The 21,333-nt window shown below is 42.5% G+C and overlaps 1 protein-coding gene across 2 annotated transcripts in view; it reads left to right on the forward strand.

Moving 5' to 3' along the window:
• The window catches only part of PGBD5 (piggyBac transposable element derived 5), a 79,030-nt gene that overhangs the window by 13,851 nt on the left and 43,846 nt on the right, over positions 1-21,333 (forward strand). For both annotated transcript variants that reach the window (XM_075495858.1, XM_075495859.1), the window contains exon 2: positions 16,972-17,399. In XM_075495858.1, the coding sequence (XP_075351973.1) occupies positions 16,972-17,399 (428 nt within the window). The remainder of the gene's footprint in view (positions 1-16,971; positions 17,400-21,333) is intronic.

A 21,333-nucleotide genomic window follows, 5' to 3' on the forward strand; every position in this document is an offset into this window, starting at 1 on the left:
GTTTCTTTCTAAAAGCAGCCATTTGTATTGTATGCTGAAGCACAAAAATTTGATAGCATTTTATGGGCAGATATTGTAGTTGAGTGAGTGAAAAGTTAAAATACAAGCCGTGCCTTTTCTTCAGGTCTTTTGCTGAAAGGTTGACTCAAAAGGGGTTTGCGTATTGACCTGGAGCGGCTTGACATCGAGCAGCGCGCTACCAATTGTTCTAATGTCAGCTTTCTTCCTAAGATAAAAGGGAGATGGGCTTCTTTCTTTTTAAGCTGAAATGGGCAGCTAAAGGGAGAATGCTTCAGCACAATACTTTAATCAGAAAAGGAGCAAGAAACAAGTATAACAAAAGCTGTTCAAAACTTTACTTTGAAGCTTTCCGTTTCTACTGAGTCCTTTTAATCTGTACTATAACCTTTTCCTAACCTGCTCTTCTCTGCTACAGCATTTAGTTTCTCTAATTGTATTTTGCTTCCTAGAATCCTTTGCTGTCATAAAACCGAACATTTCTCTTGCGTCTTAATACGGATCCTACTGATACTTCACATTTTAACATCATGTTCTTAGTCATTATGAAACTTCCTTTTTTTATTCTTCTGGGCTCTGCTGGACACCGTGTCTCCATTGTTCCTGTTAAAATTGCAGGTGGTCTGGGGCAGGGGTTCATTGTTCACATTTTGCTGCTTAGTAAGCCAGGCTTTTTGCAATTTTGCTCTGCCCCATGTGCGCAGGTCCATTCCTGTGGGAGGAGAAGGTAAAGGTCTTCCAGGTATTGAGTTCTCACCTACCTTATGCAAAACTAGCTGATGGAGATGACAGCCTTTTGAATTGCCCTTGCGGAAAGGTGGCTTGCTTGAGTTCAATCCTTATTAGACAGCACATTTGTAGTGAGAAGAGCCTGTAGGCTCTAACAGCATCTCTTGTGATGAAAAAGCTAGTTGATGTCGAGAGACAAGGCCATGTGGGACCAGGCTCTGCCTGTTCTTGCGTTCATGGAGTCACATAAAGATGACAGCTGGTACTTCTAACATACCAAAGTGATGGCCAGATGCCCCTCACCACGCTGCTCACCCACACCCGCTACAGCTGATGTTCCAGATCTGAGCGCGTAGGAGATGCGATATGTGAACAACTGTCACACCCACCACAACATCAAACTTAGCATTAAAAAGCTGGAAGGAATGCAGCGAGGAGCTCAACAAAATTTGAGTTTCAGATCTAATAGGAGTGGTGCTTATCTATGGGTTTGGTTATCCCATGATTAATCAACCTTCTGTTTAGATGAAGGTTGCGCTTCAGGGGTGTCAGCTGCCCCTGCAGAGTTTTGAGTGAGCATTTTATTGGGAATGAGGTGTGAATGCATCTGTGTTCCTGCTGCCTAGTTGAAGAGAGTAGTGGAAGTTTAGAGGCTAATGAGCTGAGTGATGGGCCCAATTCTTTGTAGCAAGCATTTAAGGAATATTCTCCCTTCTCCTCCCTCACCTCTATTGGTGGGGGTGGGGATTGGGTCTCGTTCTTCCCTTGCTTGCACAGTGTACCCTGGAGCCCTTTGTCGCCCAGACATTGGTTCTAGAGGCAGGAGGATGTGGCTGAAACCAAGTGGTAATTTCTATAAAGAAAACAAAATGTTATGTTTGTTTAAGCAGTTTTGGTGTGGCTATTGCTTTTCTTTTCCTCTTTGAGACTAGCTAAACTCACTGTTCTGCATACTGGTAGAACTTGAATGCTTCCTAAAGAAAGGAGACGCACAGATACATTTTAAATTTTACTTTCTGTGACCACTGGTGTAGACAGCCATTGTAAGTTGCCTTGTCTGTAATTTAGAAGGGGGAGGAGAAAGTAAGCAAGCTTTTAAACTCAAGTAAAAAAGTTAGGTCTTCTAAGCAGAGTCTTTAAGTGCCTCTTTTGTTGTGTCTTTAAGGACTCTGTACTATACTTCTCACCACTCATTCTTTTATAGTTATTCCTGGTTTTGTACAGAAATAAAAAAACTTGCATTTTGTATACGCTAACTTGTTTGGAGCAACCCTGGGCTATAAGAAACATGCGTAATCTCACTTCAAAAGCAGGCAGTTCAGTGTAGTGTTGCACTGGTGCCTAAGAATAATTTGATCACTGTAGCTTAAAGTTGAGTATCTGTCTCAAATGCTCTCTGCTGGACTGGAGCCTAAGAGACCCTAAAAGAGATTAGTGTTGTCAGTTAACTCCCAAACTGTAGCCTCGAAAGTTTCTGAAGAGATTCCTTTTGATTTTTGTTGAAAAGTACAACCTCTTTGCTTTGACTATACGAGGAGCTGAAGTGCTTGACATTGTTAAATGCCTAAAACTCAATGGCAAGTTGTGTGACTGGATTGCTCCCTAAACATAGCATTTCATTACCTTTTAATGAACATTTTATATACTTACAACCATAATAAGTTTGGTATCATATCTAAATATAAGTGGTAGAAACTAACATTAAGACCCATGATCAAAAGGAACAACACATGTTCCCTGAAACATAAGCTGCAATTTGCTTGCCAAGGTTTGAGAAGAATGACCAGAATCTATTGAGTGATAGTTGTAAGGCCCTGAAGGGAGGACAATGAGGCTGGGGGAGACGCTACAGAGGATTTTTATGATAAAAAGACATTTCCCTCCTTTCCTACCACTATGCATATTACAGCCTCAGTCTTGCTTATAGGATTAATAATTTGCCTGGCTGACTGAACAATGAGTGCGTGCTCTGAAAACTTATTTCCACTAGAGAGAAACACAAGACTGTTAAACATCCTTTTGATTTGTGAGTGACACAAATTAAAAAACTCAAAGGTGAGTGTCGAGGAATGTTAATATAGGACATTATCCTTTGAATCTAGAGAAGCATATAAGCACATGCTTAAATAAATGTATATGTGGTACTACTTTAATGATATAGTACAGTAACATGCTAAAAGCAGGGTGACATGAAAACTGTCGTACCAATGCAAAAGTACCTCTGACTGATACCACCACTCCCCTGTTCTTACAAGAACAACAGTTTTCTAGGGGCGCAAAAGGAAATGACTCCTTTTCAAAGCAAACTGATTATACTGGTATAAAACCCACAGGTAGATCAGCTGAAGCTTACAGGATTCAAGCGTGCGCTCAGCGCTCTGCTAAAGTGAGGGTGAACTGTGTCTGCTAGGCTGCTTTGGTCCTGAATGCTATTATTGAAGAACTCTAGGGCTGTGTTCTCCAAACATTTTTGATCATGCACCCTTATCAGTAGAAGTTTTTTGAGCAGGTACCCCCAGTCTATGTATATTTACTTATTTGTAAATTATATACATGCACTACTGTACTAATATACTACATACATTGTAAGACATACACAAAAATAGAAATTAAAAAAGGATGAGATAAAGATGAAATAAGCACTATTTAAAAATTTTATTTATTAACAGTACAAAAAAACCCTTTCTTCCAGCACCCCAACAGATTTTGTGCACTCCCTGGGATGGGCGCACCCCATATTGGAGACCACTGCACTAGGGCCTATGAAAGGATCTTGATATGAAGTTCATATGTGGGCGAGCAGACAGTGCCTGGCAAGCAGAACTGTGGTCATTTGTGTCCAGCTCTGCCAGACCGCTTGCTTCAGTTTAGGCCCAGAGAGAGAATTTCTGTAAAGTGGCTTGCCTCTGCCAGGCGTACTACCAGACCCAGATCTAGTATTTAGCTGTGATGAAAAGCAGTATGTTCACCTGCTTCCTCTGTCTTCTCTCTCCCTTCTCCCTCCTCCCCGAATAAATAACATTCTAGCTTGCCTAGCGGGCTTGAGGTTTTGATGAAACTATGTTATAAAAACTCCAGGCCCAGCGTTGCTAATAATGTGAAGGCTTTTTTTTCCCCACTAAAACATTGACAGGGGTTATAGCACTTAGGACGTAGTTGAATCTGGCTGTAAGGGAGGAATGTAATCAATCCTTGATGTGGAAGGGAAAACACTACCTATTCAGGGCCATTCACAGTTAGTGAGGAGGAAAGCAGTCACATCAGAGATGATGGAAGAAGCTGATGGGGTTGAATGAGATGCAGCAGGTCTCTTAATTATATTTTATGAGGTGATCAACATAAATAAAGAATGAATGGGGAGAAGTGTTGCCTAAATGAGAGACCTTTGTGAATGTAGCAACCAACAGCTGAGGAAGTGAAAGAGCAATGCAAAGGAGCAAATCTGTCTGTAATATAAAACCAGCTTTAGCAGTTAAGTCTGGAAGGCTTAGGAAGCAGGAGGCTCCTGTGGAGATACATCTTCTTCTTCTGTATTTGCCTTGCTGTTCCTGCACACAGAGCCGAGAGAGCAGGGAGAGCCTTAGCAATCAAAACTTGAGGTTCTTGGATACTCGTTTTCCTGGGGGATTCCATATTCAAAGAGCGCTTAAAAACCACATCAGGAAATGAAAGAAGGTTTGGAAACAGATGAGCATTCTTGAAACCAGAGCTGCAATGCTGTTACCCTGGCTGGAGCAGCGGCATAGGCTGATCTCTCCCGGAGAGCAAGCTGACACTGGGATTTCTGATAAATGAACACTGACTGAGGCAGTGTCTCAGTGAGGGCATGAAAGGAGGTCTCAGCTTTCTAGAAAACACAGCGGTAAAGAGGCAGAGATGCTTGGATGTCAGCAGCAATAAAAGGAAGAAGAGTTTTGCCATGTGAGAGCAGTGACTTGCTTAAATAACCCTCAACTGTGTGTTATTTAAGTGGAGGCTGTGAGGCATCTAGAGAATTGAGTTTTCCTTGTAGAAAACGTTGTGGTGCTAGATAAACACTGATGTGCTCCACACAGATGTTGGGCACTTCCTTGCCAGCAGGGACTGGCCAAGGCAAGAAAGGGACTTGCAACAGCAGGTTGATGTGAGTTTTCACATCTGCTATGAAATTAAATTGATTTTGGTGGGCTGGCTGGGCTATACAGAAGACTACATTTCTGCCTTTGCTGACTTGCAGGAATATGTATGTCACCTTTTTGGTGTTTTGTTTTTAAGCACACAGAATTTCAATCCACACTTCAAGATTTTTTTAATGCTTCTTCCATTATGTTGAGAATGATTGAAGAGGGTGTAGGTGCGGCATGCTCATACCTGTGGATTGTAGGAAAAGAGGCAGGGAATACAACTTTCAACACTTTCATGTAATGTTGCACTGTCTTCAAAATGAAAGAGAAAAGTCTCCAGCGGCAGACCCCCTTCACCAGTAGTTATGGCATTTGATCTGTTCGTACCTGCTAATTAGGTATTCCTTGCCAGAAGGGGTTTAATGGAAAAATGATGTATGAAAATACGACTGTAGAAGTCAGTACTGTGTTAATTCACAGGGGCCAGTGCTTGGGAGCAAGGGAGAGAAGTGGAACAGGAACCAGAGGAGGTTGGGACATCTAATTTTTCTTTTTGAGCAGCCACAGTCTGGCTAGGCACAGGTGCAGATCTTTATTCTGTGACTTACAACTGAATAACATACAGTTGGACACGCTCCTAACCAACGCTGACCCAGCTGACCACCTGTTGTATCTGACAGCTAATCCTTGTCTCAAAACATGGATCCTTAGAAACAGCAGTTGTAGACTTGAAGAATTCATACTAACATAAGCCTCATCACTTAAGTGAAATGCCAAGAGAATGGGAAACTTTGAGGTATGGCAGTGTCTCAAAAATACAGGAGGAAGGGTGGGGAAAGCAGCAGAGAAGTGGAGCCTGGGGAAGGTCAGGGTCAGATAAGAGCATGCAGCCGGGGAAGGCTGGGAACGTGCAGAATGGAGCAAAGGAAAACAGGGCATAGGTCCCAGTGCCAGCCTGAGACATGGATAAGCCAGAAGCACAGATGATATGATTAGGCTAAGATAGTAGAGCGTATCAGTCACAGAGTAAAACATTCAGGGAGGCTAACTTGCAGTTCCTGAACTCGGGAAATATTTGCTCTGGCTTGGTGGGCAGGCAGTTTGGAAGGGAAGCACCACTTTTGTCTTTGGGCAGCAGTCAAAATTCACAGCTCTTATTTAAATGGGAGCTTTTCCAGTTACTTGTCACCGAGTAAATAACACTCCATCATATCTTGAAATCATAAGCCAGCCTGATACGAAAACAGCAGCTTACATCTTTCCCCTTTAAGAAAATCGATCTATAAGAAGATAACAGCATGCTAGGACAGGACCTGGGGCCAGGGTTTACAGATGAAAAAACATACTCAGAAACTTCCTCATTATTCTGTTAGTAAAACATTACCTTAAGCATGCCATTGACTCTGCCTATGGCCTCTAATCAGTCACAGGTGTTTGTTTCAGACAGATTTTTCCAAATCATGGAGGATTTAGCTCTGGTATAGCAATCCAAAGATCTGTTCTGAACCCTACTGTGAAGAATACATGCTGCTTCTGTAAGAGGGAGAATATAGCCAGGAAACGTGAAGCTCCAGTCACTGAGGTCTTGAGCTGTAAATGTCCTAATCTGTGGTTACAGCATGGAAGCTATTACTTCTGTTGTGATAATGCCCAGAAGCCTCTGTAGGAATCCTTAATGTGAAGTGCTTGGCACTTTGCAAACAGAAGGGCATGCTTTGCAGTGGTTGTTCCCAAGTTACTAATTTAAATTTACCTTGCAGGTGCTTCCTATATAATTATACCTACAGATTCAAGGAACTGATGTTTGGGTTTGGTTTTTATACAGCAGAAAGATTTATTGGCTTTGTCTTCCACTCCACTACTTAATATGACCCAGATTTCATGACCAACAACCATTTTCTAATTTTCTTTTTTATGTGAGCACACCATGAAGTTCTTTGAAAATCTCTGCTGTATGAAATCTCTGTTGCTGCTAGGTCCAAAATGAGAAATACAAGCTACTTCCTCCTTTTATAAGCTGAGGTATGTTCTTACAGTGATTAAATCCTATGGCGTCTTTTAGCTTTTAGTGGATCATATGTTGGCAGCCCCCAAGAAGAGCGGAGAAGATGATCCCCAAGTCTAGCTGTGATCTGGTCTGATGAACGGCTACCAGTTAGCAGTGCCTGTGTGGTGACCTCAAATCTTTTCCCTGCCTGATCTCAGAGTACAGCATACTAAGACTGCGTTTGAGGAGACGGACTTTGGCTCCAAAGTAACAAAGCATGTCTTCTGAAAGGCTGTGGGGTAAGACACATGATGCCCTTCTTTGCAAACCCAGTTCCATTGCCTGGTTTCTGCGTGCTCGTGCCCTGGCAGCTGTGCAGCACGGTGCGGGCCGTGGGGCGAGCTGGCTGCTGGGTGCTGAGCAGCTACACTGGCTGCACACAGTAGCTGGGCAGAGGTTGCAGGAGCGGTGCTGTGTTGCTGAGGGACTGCTATTTCTAGATCGCGCTCTGACTTCACTGCACTGGTTAGCTACAAGTTGTGCTTCTGGCTCGCTCTCTGCGGATACAACTCCCTGAAAGCCTTCCCTGGGGTACAGTGATTTGTAAACACATCTGCATCACCCTGGAGTTAACACAGGCAGTACAAGTAGTAAATCTACCTTTATTGCACAGATGATTGTATTTTAATTTTCTTTTTACTCTTTGTTGTTGAAGAAATGCTCTGTTTTCTTAAAACTGGGAAGTTTGGGTTTTTTAAGAGTAACTAGGAAGCCTAAGCAGTTGGAGTGCTGTGTAGTGCATCATGTATCCTGCATGTGGTAAGAGGATTAGGGATGTTGATGTGCATGGTATATAGAAGTAATTTATTGAATTTTCCATCCGCTTGGCTATTCTGAGTACAGATGTTCAGACAGCCTGTGGCACTGATCATTTCTAAGGGCAGGCAGAACAAGGGTGGAAAAAGGCAGTCTTAACAAGAGAGGCAGGAGTAAGAGTGAAAAAAACCCAGAAAGTTCACAAAGTGATACTGTGCATGCATAAAGGAGCCCTGGCCCTAGCAAGGATTGCAAATACATGACTTCCACTTGCATCTTCTTAGCTGTCCTAAGAAAATATTTAGACTTTCATCTGCCCCTAAGCCTAATGCACCAGCAAGGAACATGTGGTTTGTAACTGTTTGTCCCAAGGTTTTTGAGGGTGCTGGAGAGGAACATGGAGAATATAAAGTGGGAAAATTACAAGTTTAAAAGCAGCTGTGTAAATGCAGATATGTTACGGTCTTCTCTGCTAGAGATGGTGCAGCCTTCAAATGAGGGTGCCTGTGACTGAAGCGTTGATTTATTTTATTATGATGATCTCTACAGTGACGAGAGTTCCTTTGCCTCCCAGTCTGGGGTGAGCACAGCAGAGAAACCTTGTCTTACTGGGTAGTTTGTGAAGCTCACCTACAAATGCATGGGCACTCTTCCCTACAGAGAGCAGTAAAATCCAAGGGAGGCTGGTACAGCCCACAGGAAGCAGGTTTGGAAAAATAGTCTGAATATCATCCCCATGGAGGTCCTGGCACCGATCTCCTTGGGCAGATTCTGGGTTTTGAGCTCTTTTAGCTGGGCTGCAGCAAGAGCGCCCTGCTGATCACCCTCTCCCAAGTGGTGCAGCAGTAGGTGCTTAGTTCTGTGCATGGGAAGTAGCATCGAACGCTTTGGGGACTGGGTGCTTACCCTAACAACTATTCTCAGTCTTCTCCAGGAAGAGGCTGTAGCTGCCGGGAAGCAATTGCAGAGACCAGTACTGTAGCTACCTTAGCTCATGTGGGATCGAGATGAATCATTAGGAGGTTCTGTACTGAAATGAATGCTCTTGCATGAAAAGGTTGTCTCTAATGCTTTATTGAACTGTCTGGCTTTCCATTTGATTTTTTTTTTTAATTATTATTTTAAAATAATCAATTTTTGAAGAAAGCAGAAAACCATTTACTCATGAGACTTGCTCAAAAATGAGGTTCATTTTTCAGTGGCATATGTGTGTGTGGCATGTAAATGCAGGAGTTGAGGTGAAGGCTTTCAGCATCTCATTAGTTGGGTGACTTGCTTATTGACTTTTATTTACAAAAGATAAACTAGATGTCCTGACGATTTGCCTGGAAAAAATATTAGGCTATTTTCCCTTCTTCAAACACAAAATCCCTCCCTTTGGAGGCAGGGTCCTGACATCAAATATTGCTAATGGTTATACAGGTGGATTTTTATTTTGAATTGCTGGAAAGGAGCAAGTTTTGTGTGGTTAATGGTATTTGTGAACAATGTGCACTAGAACAGACCAGGATCCCAGAAGAGAAAGATGTGAAGGTGGATTGCATCTGCAAAACTCGCTAGTGTGGGCCCCCCACCATGGGACCGTCTCAAAGCAGCCTTCTGGGATTTAGCTGTGAGGGTCATCCTGTTGGTAATGAAAGTTGTGCTGACATAAAACTATCCATGCTGCTTTGTGGAGTTATTTCATAAATGTGCACAGCTGTGCCTACAGCCAGATGTGTAACTGTTCTGTGATCTACCGAAAGCTGTATTACAGATGATATATGAAGTCCGTGTGGTGATGGTTGTCTCTGACCTGCTAGATATGCTCAGTGTCAGCTGGACTGCCAGGAGCAGCCAATCTGCCCTGATGGTTGAGTGCAGTAAAATGTTAATATAAAACTGCAGTGGCAAAAGAAAGTGCAGTGGACTATTGCCATGGAAGCTGCTGCAGCAGGAATTCCCCTGACGAGGGACAAACGTGTTTAGTCCCACAGCCAAATGAATAATGTGCAAAGGATTATGTAAGCTGACACTATATGGTACTGTTTCAGCATTGACTCTGCTGCTTTAAGGTGTTTGGTTTTTAAAAATTATTTTAACCGTAAGGGCTTGTACCAGCTTGGGAGGTTCTGTTGGATGTTGACAATGCCAATTGGTAGGTTGTAAGATCTCACCACAGAAATGAAGTAAGTATATAATTAAAGGTGTCAACATTACCTGCAGTGGACTTTTTATTCTTTGTACTTCACTTGTCACAGCTTGAAGGCTTTGTAGCTTTAAAACATGATGGTAAACACAAAGAAATACTCTCTTCATTAAATGTTTTTTGACTGTGGCTTAAATCTATAACAAGCCGCACTTCCATGGAAGACTGCCACAACATCTGTCACATGTTCTCATTCTCAGACCAGTGGTGTTGGTGGCACAGCATACATTTGGTCAATGGGAAGGGCGTAAGACCTGCCTGCTTGGTCCTCTGAAGATGCCCATAAATTTAACTATTTTCATAGTGTGTCTTATCACACGTGGTAACCTGTTGAGTGACAGCCAAAGTCCTTTACCCTTGGCATCCCAGTCTTGTTCTTGGTGCCCCACTGAAGTTCTTCACCTTGTCCAGGCTGAACTGCCAGCTAGCGCACAGCAGCATGGGGCAGGGGGAATGGGCAGGACACCTTGGTTATCACACTGGGCCTTGGGAGGCCGCTGTCACATCGAGTGGGAAGGCCATCTCATATTGGGTGGGAACAGGTACATTACTTGTCCCTGATCTAGGCTAGGTTGACATGCTATAGACTTGAGTCTCAAGGGGTTTTGCTATAATGCTGAAGAAAGTGAGATGAGCATCTGAATCCACTACATAGCAGGGAAACAAGCTGAATTGCAGGAAGTTCCTTAGTTTACTAAATACTTCGCTGAATTTTACCATTTAGTTTAAATTTTACTGTTTTGGTTTACTAAATAAATACTTTCTTTATTTAACTTGTCATAAGCCAGTGCTGTCTGGTGTGGAGGCCAAGGGACTCTTTTGACCAGAGTCAGCACAGAACAGCTGTGCGCTGGTTTTCAGTCCTTTTGCATTTGTCCTTGGATCACTTTTGGACCCAGCTCTTAATTCTCTCTGTGGACAGAAGTCAGAGTGCAATGTGTGGATTGCTTTGTTGCTGATGCTGTGAGGAAAACAATCCTTTTAATGCTGGGGAGGGAAGAGAAAGTGCCCTGTCACGGAAGCTGTTAGGAACAATTTTTGTGACTACCATTATTATGTGCAGACGTGGAGGCATTGTCAAATGCTTACTTACAGAGCTTGGAAGAGTCACATCACACTTTGCTAAATAGCTGGCAGTAAACTTAACTGAAGACAAATGTAGAGCAAAAGTGTATGCTACTGAGTGCCCAGGCAAGTGTGCAAAGTCAGTGTCTGGGGGAAGGCGACCTAGTAAAAACTCACCCAGAAGCATGGGCTGCTGAGAGCGCCCTTACGGTTTAAAAGGAGAAGCATCTTTGGAAAGACTATGTCCAGTTTCTTCCTTCTCATCTAAGAAAGCCAATATAGTGCCTTTTTGAGGGTTGGTGGGTTTTTTATTTATTGCATCCTCGTAGGTTGGCTTTGAGCTCCAAGCAACTCCACAGTATGGATCATGTTTTGATCATTTATATAGAATTCTTGTGCTAGGCGGTCCTAAAGGAAAGTAAGGTTCATCTACCAAAATAACAAATACAAACACCTATTTGCCCTAAAATATTGGTCAGAACCACAGCTGGTACAAATTAGGATTACTCCTTTGACTTGACAAAATAGACCTGTCACTGAAGCTTTGGTTGCCTTTTTTTAATGAAGATGAACGAAATACATGCAGCATAATATCCTACATTAAAGGCCTGGATACTTGCTGCCCAGTTCCTACAGGAGAGCAGTATCTGAAATAAACTGGAATAAAACACAGAAGAGAACTCTTACGTGCACTTACTTCAAGCCGTCTTGACAGGCTTGTCATAAGGCTGTCAAACTGGCTATGGTTTGAGGTGCATTTCTTCCAGGCCATTAAGAATAGAGCTGATATGAAAACTGATTTTCTGGCATGCCAGATAAGGTCCAGTGCTTCCAAAACTTACGTGAGGGAACTTAGTGTGAAACCAAAATTCTGAAAAATCTCACTTGGGAAATATTAAAACATTGTTTTTGTTGCCTTTTTTTTCAGCTCTTTGTATTGGTCTCTAATCATCAAGAAAGATGAAAAATTGTTTAAACTGTCTGTCATATTACATCAGTTGACACTTTCTATGAAAACGTCATGATTTTTTGTTGAATGTGTATTTTCTGACAGAAATATTCCATCAGCATTTTTTGATGTTCTCTAAATAAGACCCAAAAATCATGTTGTGTACTTTTGGGAAGGTAACTTCTCAGGAATGTAAAACAGTCTCCAATTGCTTGGACTTAGGAAGAAGAAATTAATTGGCTTTTCAAACCCTGGTCATTGAAAGCTGTGCCACATGTCAGAGAAGAAAATACTTCCCAATTGCCAGAAAATAACAGGTTCTGGATAGATTTTTCTTAGGTATGTATCTGTATATAATACACCTAAATGTGCTGTCCTCATGCGTGACTATAAATACTTAGATTTTTGCTCGAAGAGGACAGTAAAATGACTTCTAAATTCTTAAAACTGATGCTTCTACCACTCCTGTGCCTGATTCAGGAGTATTGGGGTCTGCTAAGTTGCTGAGAAAGTTAAATTAATTTCAAAGTCAACCCTGGATTAGCTCTGTACAAGCTTTATTTCCAAACTGTGCAATTTGGCTTGGCATACATATGTTAATAACTGCACCTATCAAGGTAGCGGGATATTTTATCGTGAACCTTGGTTATGCTTTGAATGAGAGCACTAAGTGTTTTGCACAGCAGAGCAAAAGGACAATTTTCTTCCACTGTGTTTTCTTCTTAAACATCTGATTTGTCCTGCCCAAAATGACAATGCTTTTGACCTCCTTAAGATTTGTATGTTACATTGTAAGCACTGATAGATTACAATAGGTTTCAAAACTTTCCATCTTTTATTCTGAACTCTGAGCTACTAAATATCAGATCAGTAATCAGAATAGAGAAAATGGAAAAGGGTAAAATAACCTATTAACAATGTGCACTCGCATTAGTCCTGCAAACCAGTTAAGTAAAGAAAAAGTGGTTAATTCACCTGGAGGTCTTATTTTTCTTGAAGTCCTGCTCAGTGAGGAAGGCTAGAAACACCGGTGGGATTGGAGCAGGGGGAAGAATGTGACTGGTGCAGACCCACTCAAGAGAGAAGACAGATCTTCCTGTTTTTTCTGCAATGTATATGTTTGCTGAGAAGTCAAGCATGCAGCCTTCTCTCTTGCTAGGTATCGTACCCAGCGAGGCTGCTGCAGTTTGCCCTGAGCTGAGTTGAGCCAAAATGGGCTCTGCAATGCGTGCAGTCTGAGGGCGAGGTGCCAGCCTCCGCTCCAGAATCGTATCTCCAGTACGGAAACACAAATGGCTTTCCCTGCTTAGCTTCTCCATTTATTTTGAGTCTGTTCTTACGATTTAAATAGCTATGGCTCTGGGGGAGACATCACTCCTGAGTGCAAAACAGAAAATGGGACCAACCTGGTCAAAAAAGGATTTAGTAACAGTAATGACTTGCAAGTCATTATGATTGATTGATTGCACGTGCGAGTTTTTGTTGGTAGACAGGGTGAGAAGGAAGAAGGAGAGTTTGTGTGTGCACGTTGTATCGTAACAGAGGAAGTTTATGTTATTTTTCATACTCTGCAAAGTCACTTAAAGCAAGCCCAAAGTGCTAGTGCTGGCATGTGTGCTGCCCAGCCAGAGGTTACTCAGTAAAGCTCTGTCCCCACCCTGGGTGTGCACAGACCACTGGGTCTACCTGGTCATTTGGAAACTCCAAGGGTGCTTTTGTGCTCTGACTCTAACTTATATTGGAAATCCTGATTGGCTTTTAAAGCCAAAAAACCCTACATAAATAAATATATTCTCCACGCACACACTTTAGGGCAGAGGAGAGAGAAAAATCTGAATTTGACATACAGTCATAATTGTATATTCGTTCTGAGGATGGAAGACTAGGCAAAGCCACTGTTTTATTTGACTGAGTAAAGCTTTGAAAGGTAAATGGTGCATGTATGGAACACTGAACTCTTTTCATATCAGTATTTTCTGGTTAAGTGCCATTTAAGTCAATGTAAAAATCCTTAAAAAGTGCAAATTCACAATTTAGGTTTCTTACGCAGTTGGCTCTATATATGGGATATATTTGTGTACTTAGATAGAAAGTCATATTTAAATAATTTATTTTAGGCTAGTCATTAACTATACAAAACCCAATTCATGTTAAAAATTTAGTTCTCTTCCTACAGAAATTCAATGTCACTCTTGTTTTATTGCATATCAGTAAATTATGAATCAATTGTGCTCACTTTGGCAATAAAGGCTGTTTTTTAAGACAATGAGATTATACAGGGGCTTTCAGAATTACATTTAGTCAACAATTAGATTGATGTTTGAGTCAGAAAGTGATTCAGCTCACATTTTTAGAGTGTGGGTTCTGCATGGCCAATGGGATACAAACCTTGCATATTTATTTCAAGAAGGAGAGCAGATAGGAGAGTCTGTGTGGCTGGAGCAGGACTGCTGGGTAAGAAAGGATTCTCCTATCCAGTATACCTGGCAGTTTTCCATAATCACTTTTTAAGGTAAACTTGTGCAGCTACTGAAAATTTAATTACATCAAAAGTACCTTTTTATGCTTCTCACTGCTCTTGACTTCCTAAAGATGAAGTCCAGCACATGCCTACTGTCCATATACACCTTTCTCAAGACCAACATATTTCCCTTCATAAGACTTAATGCTCTATGAATGCATCTTGTTTGCTGTAGTCAAGATTTAAAATGCTACCCCCATTCCCAGCTTCTGCTTCTAAAGGCAAGAATTTAAAAACTGCTTCTGTGTTCTACCTGGAAGGTTGCCTGGGCACGGGAGTTGAATTCAATAGCTACTCAAGACATCATGTATAACTAGGAATACACTCTGTGCAGTGTGTTGTTATCAGAAAGCCATACCTACTGTGGAGTGTCAAAACTTGATTACGTTGTGGGGAAGAAGGAAGTGATGTACTATAAGTCATTCATACAGAATCATTTGTAGAGCATTTTATGTCAGCTATAACAGTCTGGCGGGTGCTAGCAGAATAAAAATCTCCTGATCAAAAGAAGAGAACTCTTTGTTAAGAGGCCTTATTATTGCAATAGCAGTTAAGGTTAAGTAAGTATATCTATTCTAGCCCCATAATTTTCACTTGATAATGAAAACGTTTTATCAATTTACGCTGAAATTTTCTGCTCTGTCCTTACCAGAACATGGTTTGTGTGGGGCTCTTTACTCTGGTCTTGCTATATAGAGGAATGTGCTTTCAACTGAGCTGTTTCACTTCCTGTTTCTCAATCTCACAAATGAAAATTGGAAAGTAATCTTTAAATACAGGTTTCTTTCCCAACTGCACTTGGGGGGGGGGGGAATCCACTTTTTTTTTCTTTTTTGGTGTTCTTTGCAATCTGAAGGTTCACTGTTTCAATGTTTTGGTGCTGGTTTTGCTGTCTTTCTAATAGCTTGAGTTCACCAGAATGTGCCCAAACATTAAGGCTTAAGAGTCCAACCACAGTATTTGTGTAGTTCCTTGTAGTACTGTTTCATGCAAAATTTCCGCAAGCTATAGTTGTTGCTGTAACTAAGGATGTGAGCTGAGATGCAGGGGTACTGGAGAATGGGACCTGACCAACATGGTAGTGGATCTTTGCAGAGCCAGATTGCAGAATGGCAAATCTCATGCTCTGATTCAGCTGGGAGAGCTGATGCTGAGATCCAAGCAGCCCCATAGTGCAAGGAAGACTCACTCTTGTTAGGCAGAACTTCAAATGAGAAGCTGTGTGCCTCCTGCTTTTGATCAGGAAGAGGGTTTTTCAGACGGTCCCAAGGCTGAAGGCTGTTAAACTAAGGTGCAGTAGTTATTGGATCCAACTCTTAGTTTGGGGTTACAATCATGACACTATCTTTTGCCCAGGGATGTAGAATTGCTCTTAAGCACTGCCCTGTCCATTGGGTTTGTCCATGCTGCCTCTCTCAGGTGTATTGATTTTCACTGCTTCTGTAGGAGAATAGATAAAGTCCCTGTCTCCATAGCCCTTACTTGGTGACTAAAGCACTGCCACGGGGTGGGAGTGTGAAAAACACTACTTTTAAAATGGAGCTTAATTAGCTTATGGAAGGGATTAGAGGAGAGAGGGCTGTAAGGACTGGTGTCTGCATCCCTGGTATTGCAGGCTTGATGTTCCTAATTCGGCTTAATGTAATCTGGTGTCTGACTGGATAACCTTGTTACACTGATACAGTGCTGCCAACCCTTAGACCCCCCCCCACTTCATATAGAATAGTTGAAACTGGCAGAGAAGGTGCAAGATCAGTGAAAAGTTAGAGTAATGACAGCATGGGACTGCAAGGCTTATTACATTATGGGAGGTAGAGGACCACTGTATGCATTGTAGTGCTAAAAATATTCCCTGTGACGTGGGACAGCGACACTAGCCACGTGGTGTCTTTGACTTGTTCTGGTAATGTGCTCTCTTGGGGATGTCAGAATGCAGTATAAGACTCCAGTGTGGTGGCAGAGACACAGAACTCAAAAGCACATAGACATGATCTGCATGGCTCTGTGTGTGGAGCAGAAGCAGATTTGAAAGTCACTGGATTAATGACAATGAACTGGGCAGGAACTGGAGGTGCAAAAGAAAAGGTGGGATCAGGTTCTAGTGCCCAGGAATCACGTCAGCTGGGATGGGGGCAGCACTCTCTCTCTGGAGGGCTTGGACACCTTCTTTCTGGGCTGTTTGAGGAAGTCACTGCTTAGACACGCATATGGACAAAGAAAAAACTATCCAGAAAAAGGCCAAAACAGCTGCTGAGGGTAAAAGGTACAGATAGTGTATGAGTGGAAAAATTAAATGCATGCTGCCTCACAGACCTGCGTGCTACAAACTCATGAGTGTGCAGAGTAGAGGAAGAAACTATTCAGAGTGTGTTGTATTTGTATCATATAGGAGGAAGACAGAGAATATAGGGGGGAAGTTTCCTGATGAGATTTGTCAGACAGTGGGTAGACTTTGAAAGGAATTAGCTGATATGCCATCACTTTGGACTCGTTTTTCTGCTTTAGGAAAGTTAATCCTGCTTTAAAGAGCTGGTGTTGGACATGCCTTGTGATGATCAGGAGTGAGCTTATCTTCCCTTCTTGCTTTTGTCCTAGGTCCAACACGAAAAATGCCCCTGACTGCCAGAGCCATGGACTTTTTTCAACTCTTTGTCCCTGACAATGTACTAAAGAATATGGTGGTCCAAACCAACATGTATGCCAAGAAGTACCAGGAGAGGTTTGGTAGTGACGATGCCTGGATTGACGTCACCTTGACGGAAATGAAGGCCTTCTTAGGCTACATGATATCAACCAGCATCCACCACTGTGAGTCAGTTCTCAGCATCTGGAGCAGTGGCTTCTACAGCAACAAGAGCATTGCACTTATCATGACACAATCACGGTTTGAGAAGATCCTGAAGTACTTCCACGTTGTGGCCTTCCGCTCGAGCCAGACAACGCATGGCCTCTACAAAATCCAGCCTTTTCTGGACTCTCTGCAGAATGGCTTCGACTCCGCTTTTAGACCTTCGCAAGCCCAGGTAAGAATTAACCTGTTGGCAGGGAACATCTAACCAACATGCTCTAGGTTGTCTTGCCATGACTAAAAGCACAGAGCACAGCTGCCTGAAGAAAGAACTGGGGCTTCACAGTGTGAAGCCATGCTGCAGTGCCTCCATGAAGCATGAGAGAAAGCAGCACTGTCCTACATGAGTGCTTAGCAACGTCTGACTTATAGGTCTGCAGTGCAGGTACCTGGCATATTTCAACAGGAATGATGCTCTCTGAGCTGGGACTGTTTGCTTTAGTGGTCTAAACAAGCCTGGAGAGTTCTCAGTGAGGTTGGCACCACTAGGTTTTGCTGTCCTGAGGATGGGAGGTTGCAGGCTGCTCCTGTGACGGAGAGTGGAAAGGGCAGAGCTGGTGCAGCTGTGCAGGAGGGAAAACCTGTAGCTGCTCCTGCTACAGGCTGAGGGTTGGAGCAGGCACTGAGTTTGCTAGGAGTGACCGTCCCTGACCTTAGCAGTAGGTGCTTGCTGTATGGTCCAGCAACACAGCTACCTCCTCACGACTGGGCAAAGGGAAAATGAGCAGGGGGGCAGGCGCCTTTGCTCGCTGTGGTTGTCAGCTGCCCTCAGTAGCACTTCCTGTGCCTTGTGCCAGTCCTGGTTTTTAATGATGGATGATGCTCCTATGGAAAAACTTATTGATGTGTGGATTTGCAACCAAAGTGTCAGTGAACTGGAAATATTTCTAGACTACCAGGAATAAAAGTAAACAGGACTCCAGTGAATTTTCATTTCCAGATACAATTAGGGGTACATCAGAATACCATTCTGTAGGGAGACTGCTCTGTAGACTGGGTAGACAATGTAAAGAACTAAATATAGAAACATACATAGCTGGTGGTTGTCTGACAACAGCTGTCAGTTGAACAATATTTTTTTTAAAGTGCAAAGAACTCTTTTCTTAATATTGATCATATACTATTTAAACTTTGTTCCAGTATAAATGATCTCCTTTTGGAGCTGTTGCTACTGGTCACATTTAGAAGTCTGGAAAGAAAAAAGGAATAAGCATGAAATATGTTACTGCTTGAAATAACTTTTCAATCAACTCTGTTTTCAGAATGTAAAGATTTCACCTAGACATTTGGAAAGGGTGTTGTGTCCATCATCCTCCTTTTCTTCCTGTTTCCCCTCTGAAGCATCACATTTTTGCCCACTGCACAAGATTAATGAAGACATAGATGCATCACATCCATTGATGTGTGCCTAAAATAAATTGGGAGTGATTACAGTTTTTTTCTGTTTTATAGACAATAAAAATCATACCTGTATAATTTAGGACAACACAGCTGTCTAAAAAGCTGTTACAGTAGAGGAGGGAGGAGTGTTCTCACTAAGCCATGCCAGCAAGGATCATTTCCATCAAGACAAAACAGGCAGTGAGAGACACAGTATTGTTGGGACCAAGCTCTCATTAAGATATGAAATCTAATCCTTATGGCCACTGACTTCAATGGGCGGAAGGTAAAGGCTTCAGAAATGTGATCACTGTGTCTAATGTAAATGCTTATAATGGTGTTCTGTGGGACATGCTGTGAGTGCAAATCCATTAAAGGATAAAATTTGATTTGCATGTATATCCCTTCTCCCTTCCCCCCTCCTAAGCAAGGTTTTGTCAACTGAATTGACAAAATAATAGCATCCTATGTGCAGTGGCAAAACATCTAAATCTCCACAAGCAAAATGTATGCTTGTGCTGAGCTTAGTAAGGAGATGCTACTTTAAAAAAAAAAAAAAAAGGCGAGGGGGGAAGAAGTAGTGACAGCCCAATTCTCTTCCTTCCCCCTCCACTTCTCTCCTAACCTTGTCAGTGTTTACGTCAGTGATTTCTATACAACGTGCTTCAGTGGTATTGAGCAGAACAAAAAGCACTAAAATACAGCTTCAAAAATAACTTTGTGAGAAAGAAAAAGGTTTTGAATCTGTTGTTAAAAATACTCTCGTGTAGTGCTGGTAGCCTACTGGGGGATGTTCCAGGCCTCCTCCTGAAAGGAGCCTTGTGCCTAACAACCTCCTGGGTGCCATCAGGCAGGGCTGCACACTACCTGTCCCAAGAGATGTGGACCCCATCTGCTCAAAACAGCAGGAAAGACCTCTCCCTGGAAATTGTCTTGAGTGCATAGTACTGCAGTAAACATCAAACCCAGAATGTCAGGCTCAGTGAGAAATAATAGAAATAATTAGTAATAACCCAATTGCACAGAAACAAAGGAAAAAGACAAGGGGAAAGACCCGTTCAGATGGGCTTTTGGATGTGCTGCCTCTGAAAGTGTTTTGGGAAGAGGGGCCCAGGTTTCTGTAATCAGCGATACCTGGAATCCCAAGTTCAAAATGGATTTGTTGCTTAAGGTACACGTGTATCTTAAACACGAGACTTGTGGTATCTGGGTGGCTTGTGTCTGAGCTGCAATCTATGCTCGAGCTTTAAGCTAGCGCCTTGTAAGTGGCATCAAGCAGAGGAATGACTTGGGCTCCTTGCTGTTGAATGCAGCAAGGCTGTTTAGGCTTGTAAGTAGACTCGTTACTTTCTTCCTCTGGCAGTGTGGACTCACAGAACACGGGTTAGGAAGATGCCATGTTTAACACACCCCTGTGGACAGAGGAGACAGTCTGCATCCAGCAGGCAGTGCAACATCTGCCTTCACAGTTACTTCTTCTACAGATTTGATCTTTTCTTTCTGGAGAGCTAGAAAAGATTCTTCAAGTAGAATTTCTGTCAGAAAATATCCAGGGTTTTTTTCTCATGTGTAAGCCTCCGCCCCCCCCCCCCCCCCCCCCCCCCCCCCAAAGAAAATGTGCATGCAAAAATGACACCACAGTTTCTATGAAAGGAAACAGAGGGAGGGAGAGAACTATGCCAATATACCAAACCAAAGAAAGCAATCTAGTGAGTTATAATTATTTTGCTAAATATACTGAGCAAACAAAAGAAAATAATTACTCTCCAGCTCATAAAGGTATTGAAAGCCCAGAACATTATAATTGTGTGTCAGAAGCACTAGCTTCAGTTTCTGAAGTAAAAAAAAAAAAATGGTGTTCTGACCTAGATTGGATAGGAATGACAGGAATATTCTCTCCATCCTATCCTTCCCCAACATCTTCTGTATAAATAACTGCTGCCTCTACCTGAGCAACAAGAAGTCGAGTTTTGGGTCTGTTCCTGGAATCAGTGTTGTCTCTTTGCTGCTTAGCTTTGTAGCTGTGCTACTGTCTACAAGTGGAAGCCTGAAGACAGAGGGGATGCCCTGCCTGAGCTCAGGAGGTATACTGCAACAAATTCAAGGGTACTCACCTGCCAAGGTTATACACTGAATTCCAGAAACCAGAGGAGCCCAGGAAAATAACATCACTGCTCAAATATCCTTCTGTGCCTGCTGAGTATTTATATGCTTGTCAGCAGGATGCGACTAGACACGACTGCTGTCTCTGGCTGCCCCGACTGGCATGGGAGAGGTTAGGAGCACAACTTGGGCACTCTCCTCATCCCTCTGCCTCCAAAGTACCTTCTCTTTGGCATCTTGGAACCAAATAGTTCTGCATCTGCCCAGTGAAATGTCAGCTGGGAACAGTCAGCTTAAGTCCTTACCTCAGGCAGGAGTGAACTCCTTGGCAAAAAGAGAGACATAACCCTAACCTCTTGCTCCAAGGGCATGGTGCTAAAGTTTGGCCAGTTACTAGGGAGCTTGTTTGTGTTTCACTCTTGGTGGTATCATAGGGTACAGCTCAGAAGTTTCAACATGGTTCCTCCAAACCAGCTCACAGCATTAAGTGACAGCTTCTCTGAAAACATAGAGGGGCAAAACCAGGCTGATCAACTCGTAGTTCTTTTGTGTCCTCATGATTAATGTTGATTTGGTATTGGGCATTTCCAAATGATAATATCTTGCTCAAGTCACACCTCTATTTC

The sequence above is a fragment of the Mycteria americana genome, chromosome 3 (genome assembly GCF_035582795.1).
Source record: "Mycteria americana isolate JAX WOST 10 ecotype Jacksonville Zoo and Gardens chromosome 3, USCA_MyAme_1.0, whole genome shotgun sequence".
NCBI lineage: Eukaryota > Metazoa > Chordata > Aves > Ciconiiformes > Ciconiidae > Mycteria > Mycteria americana.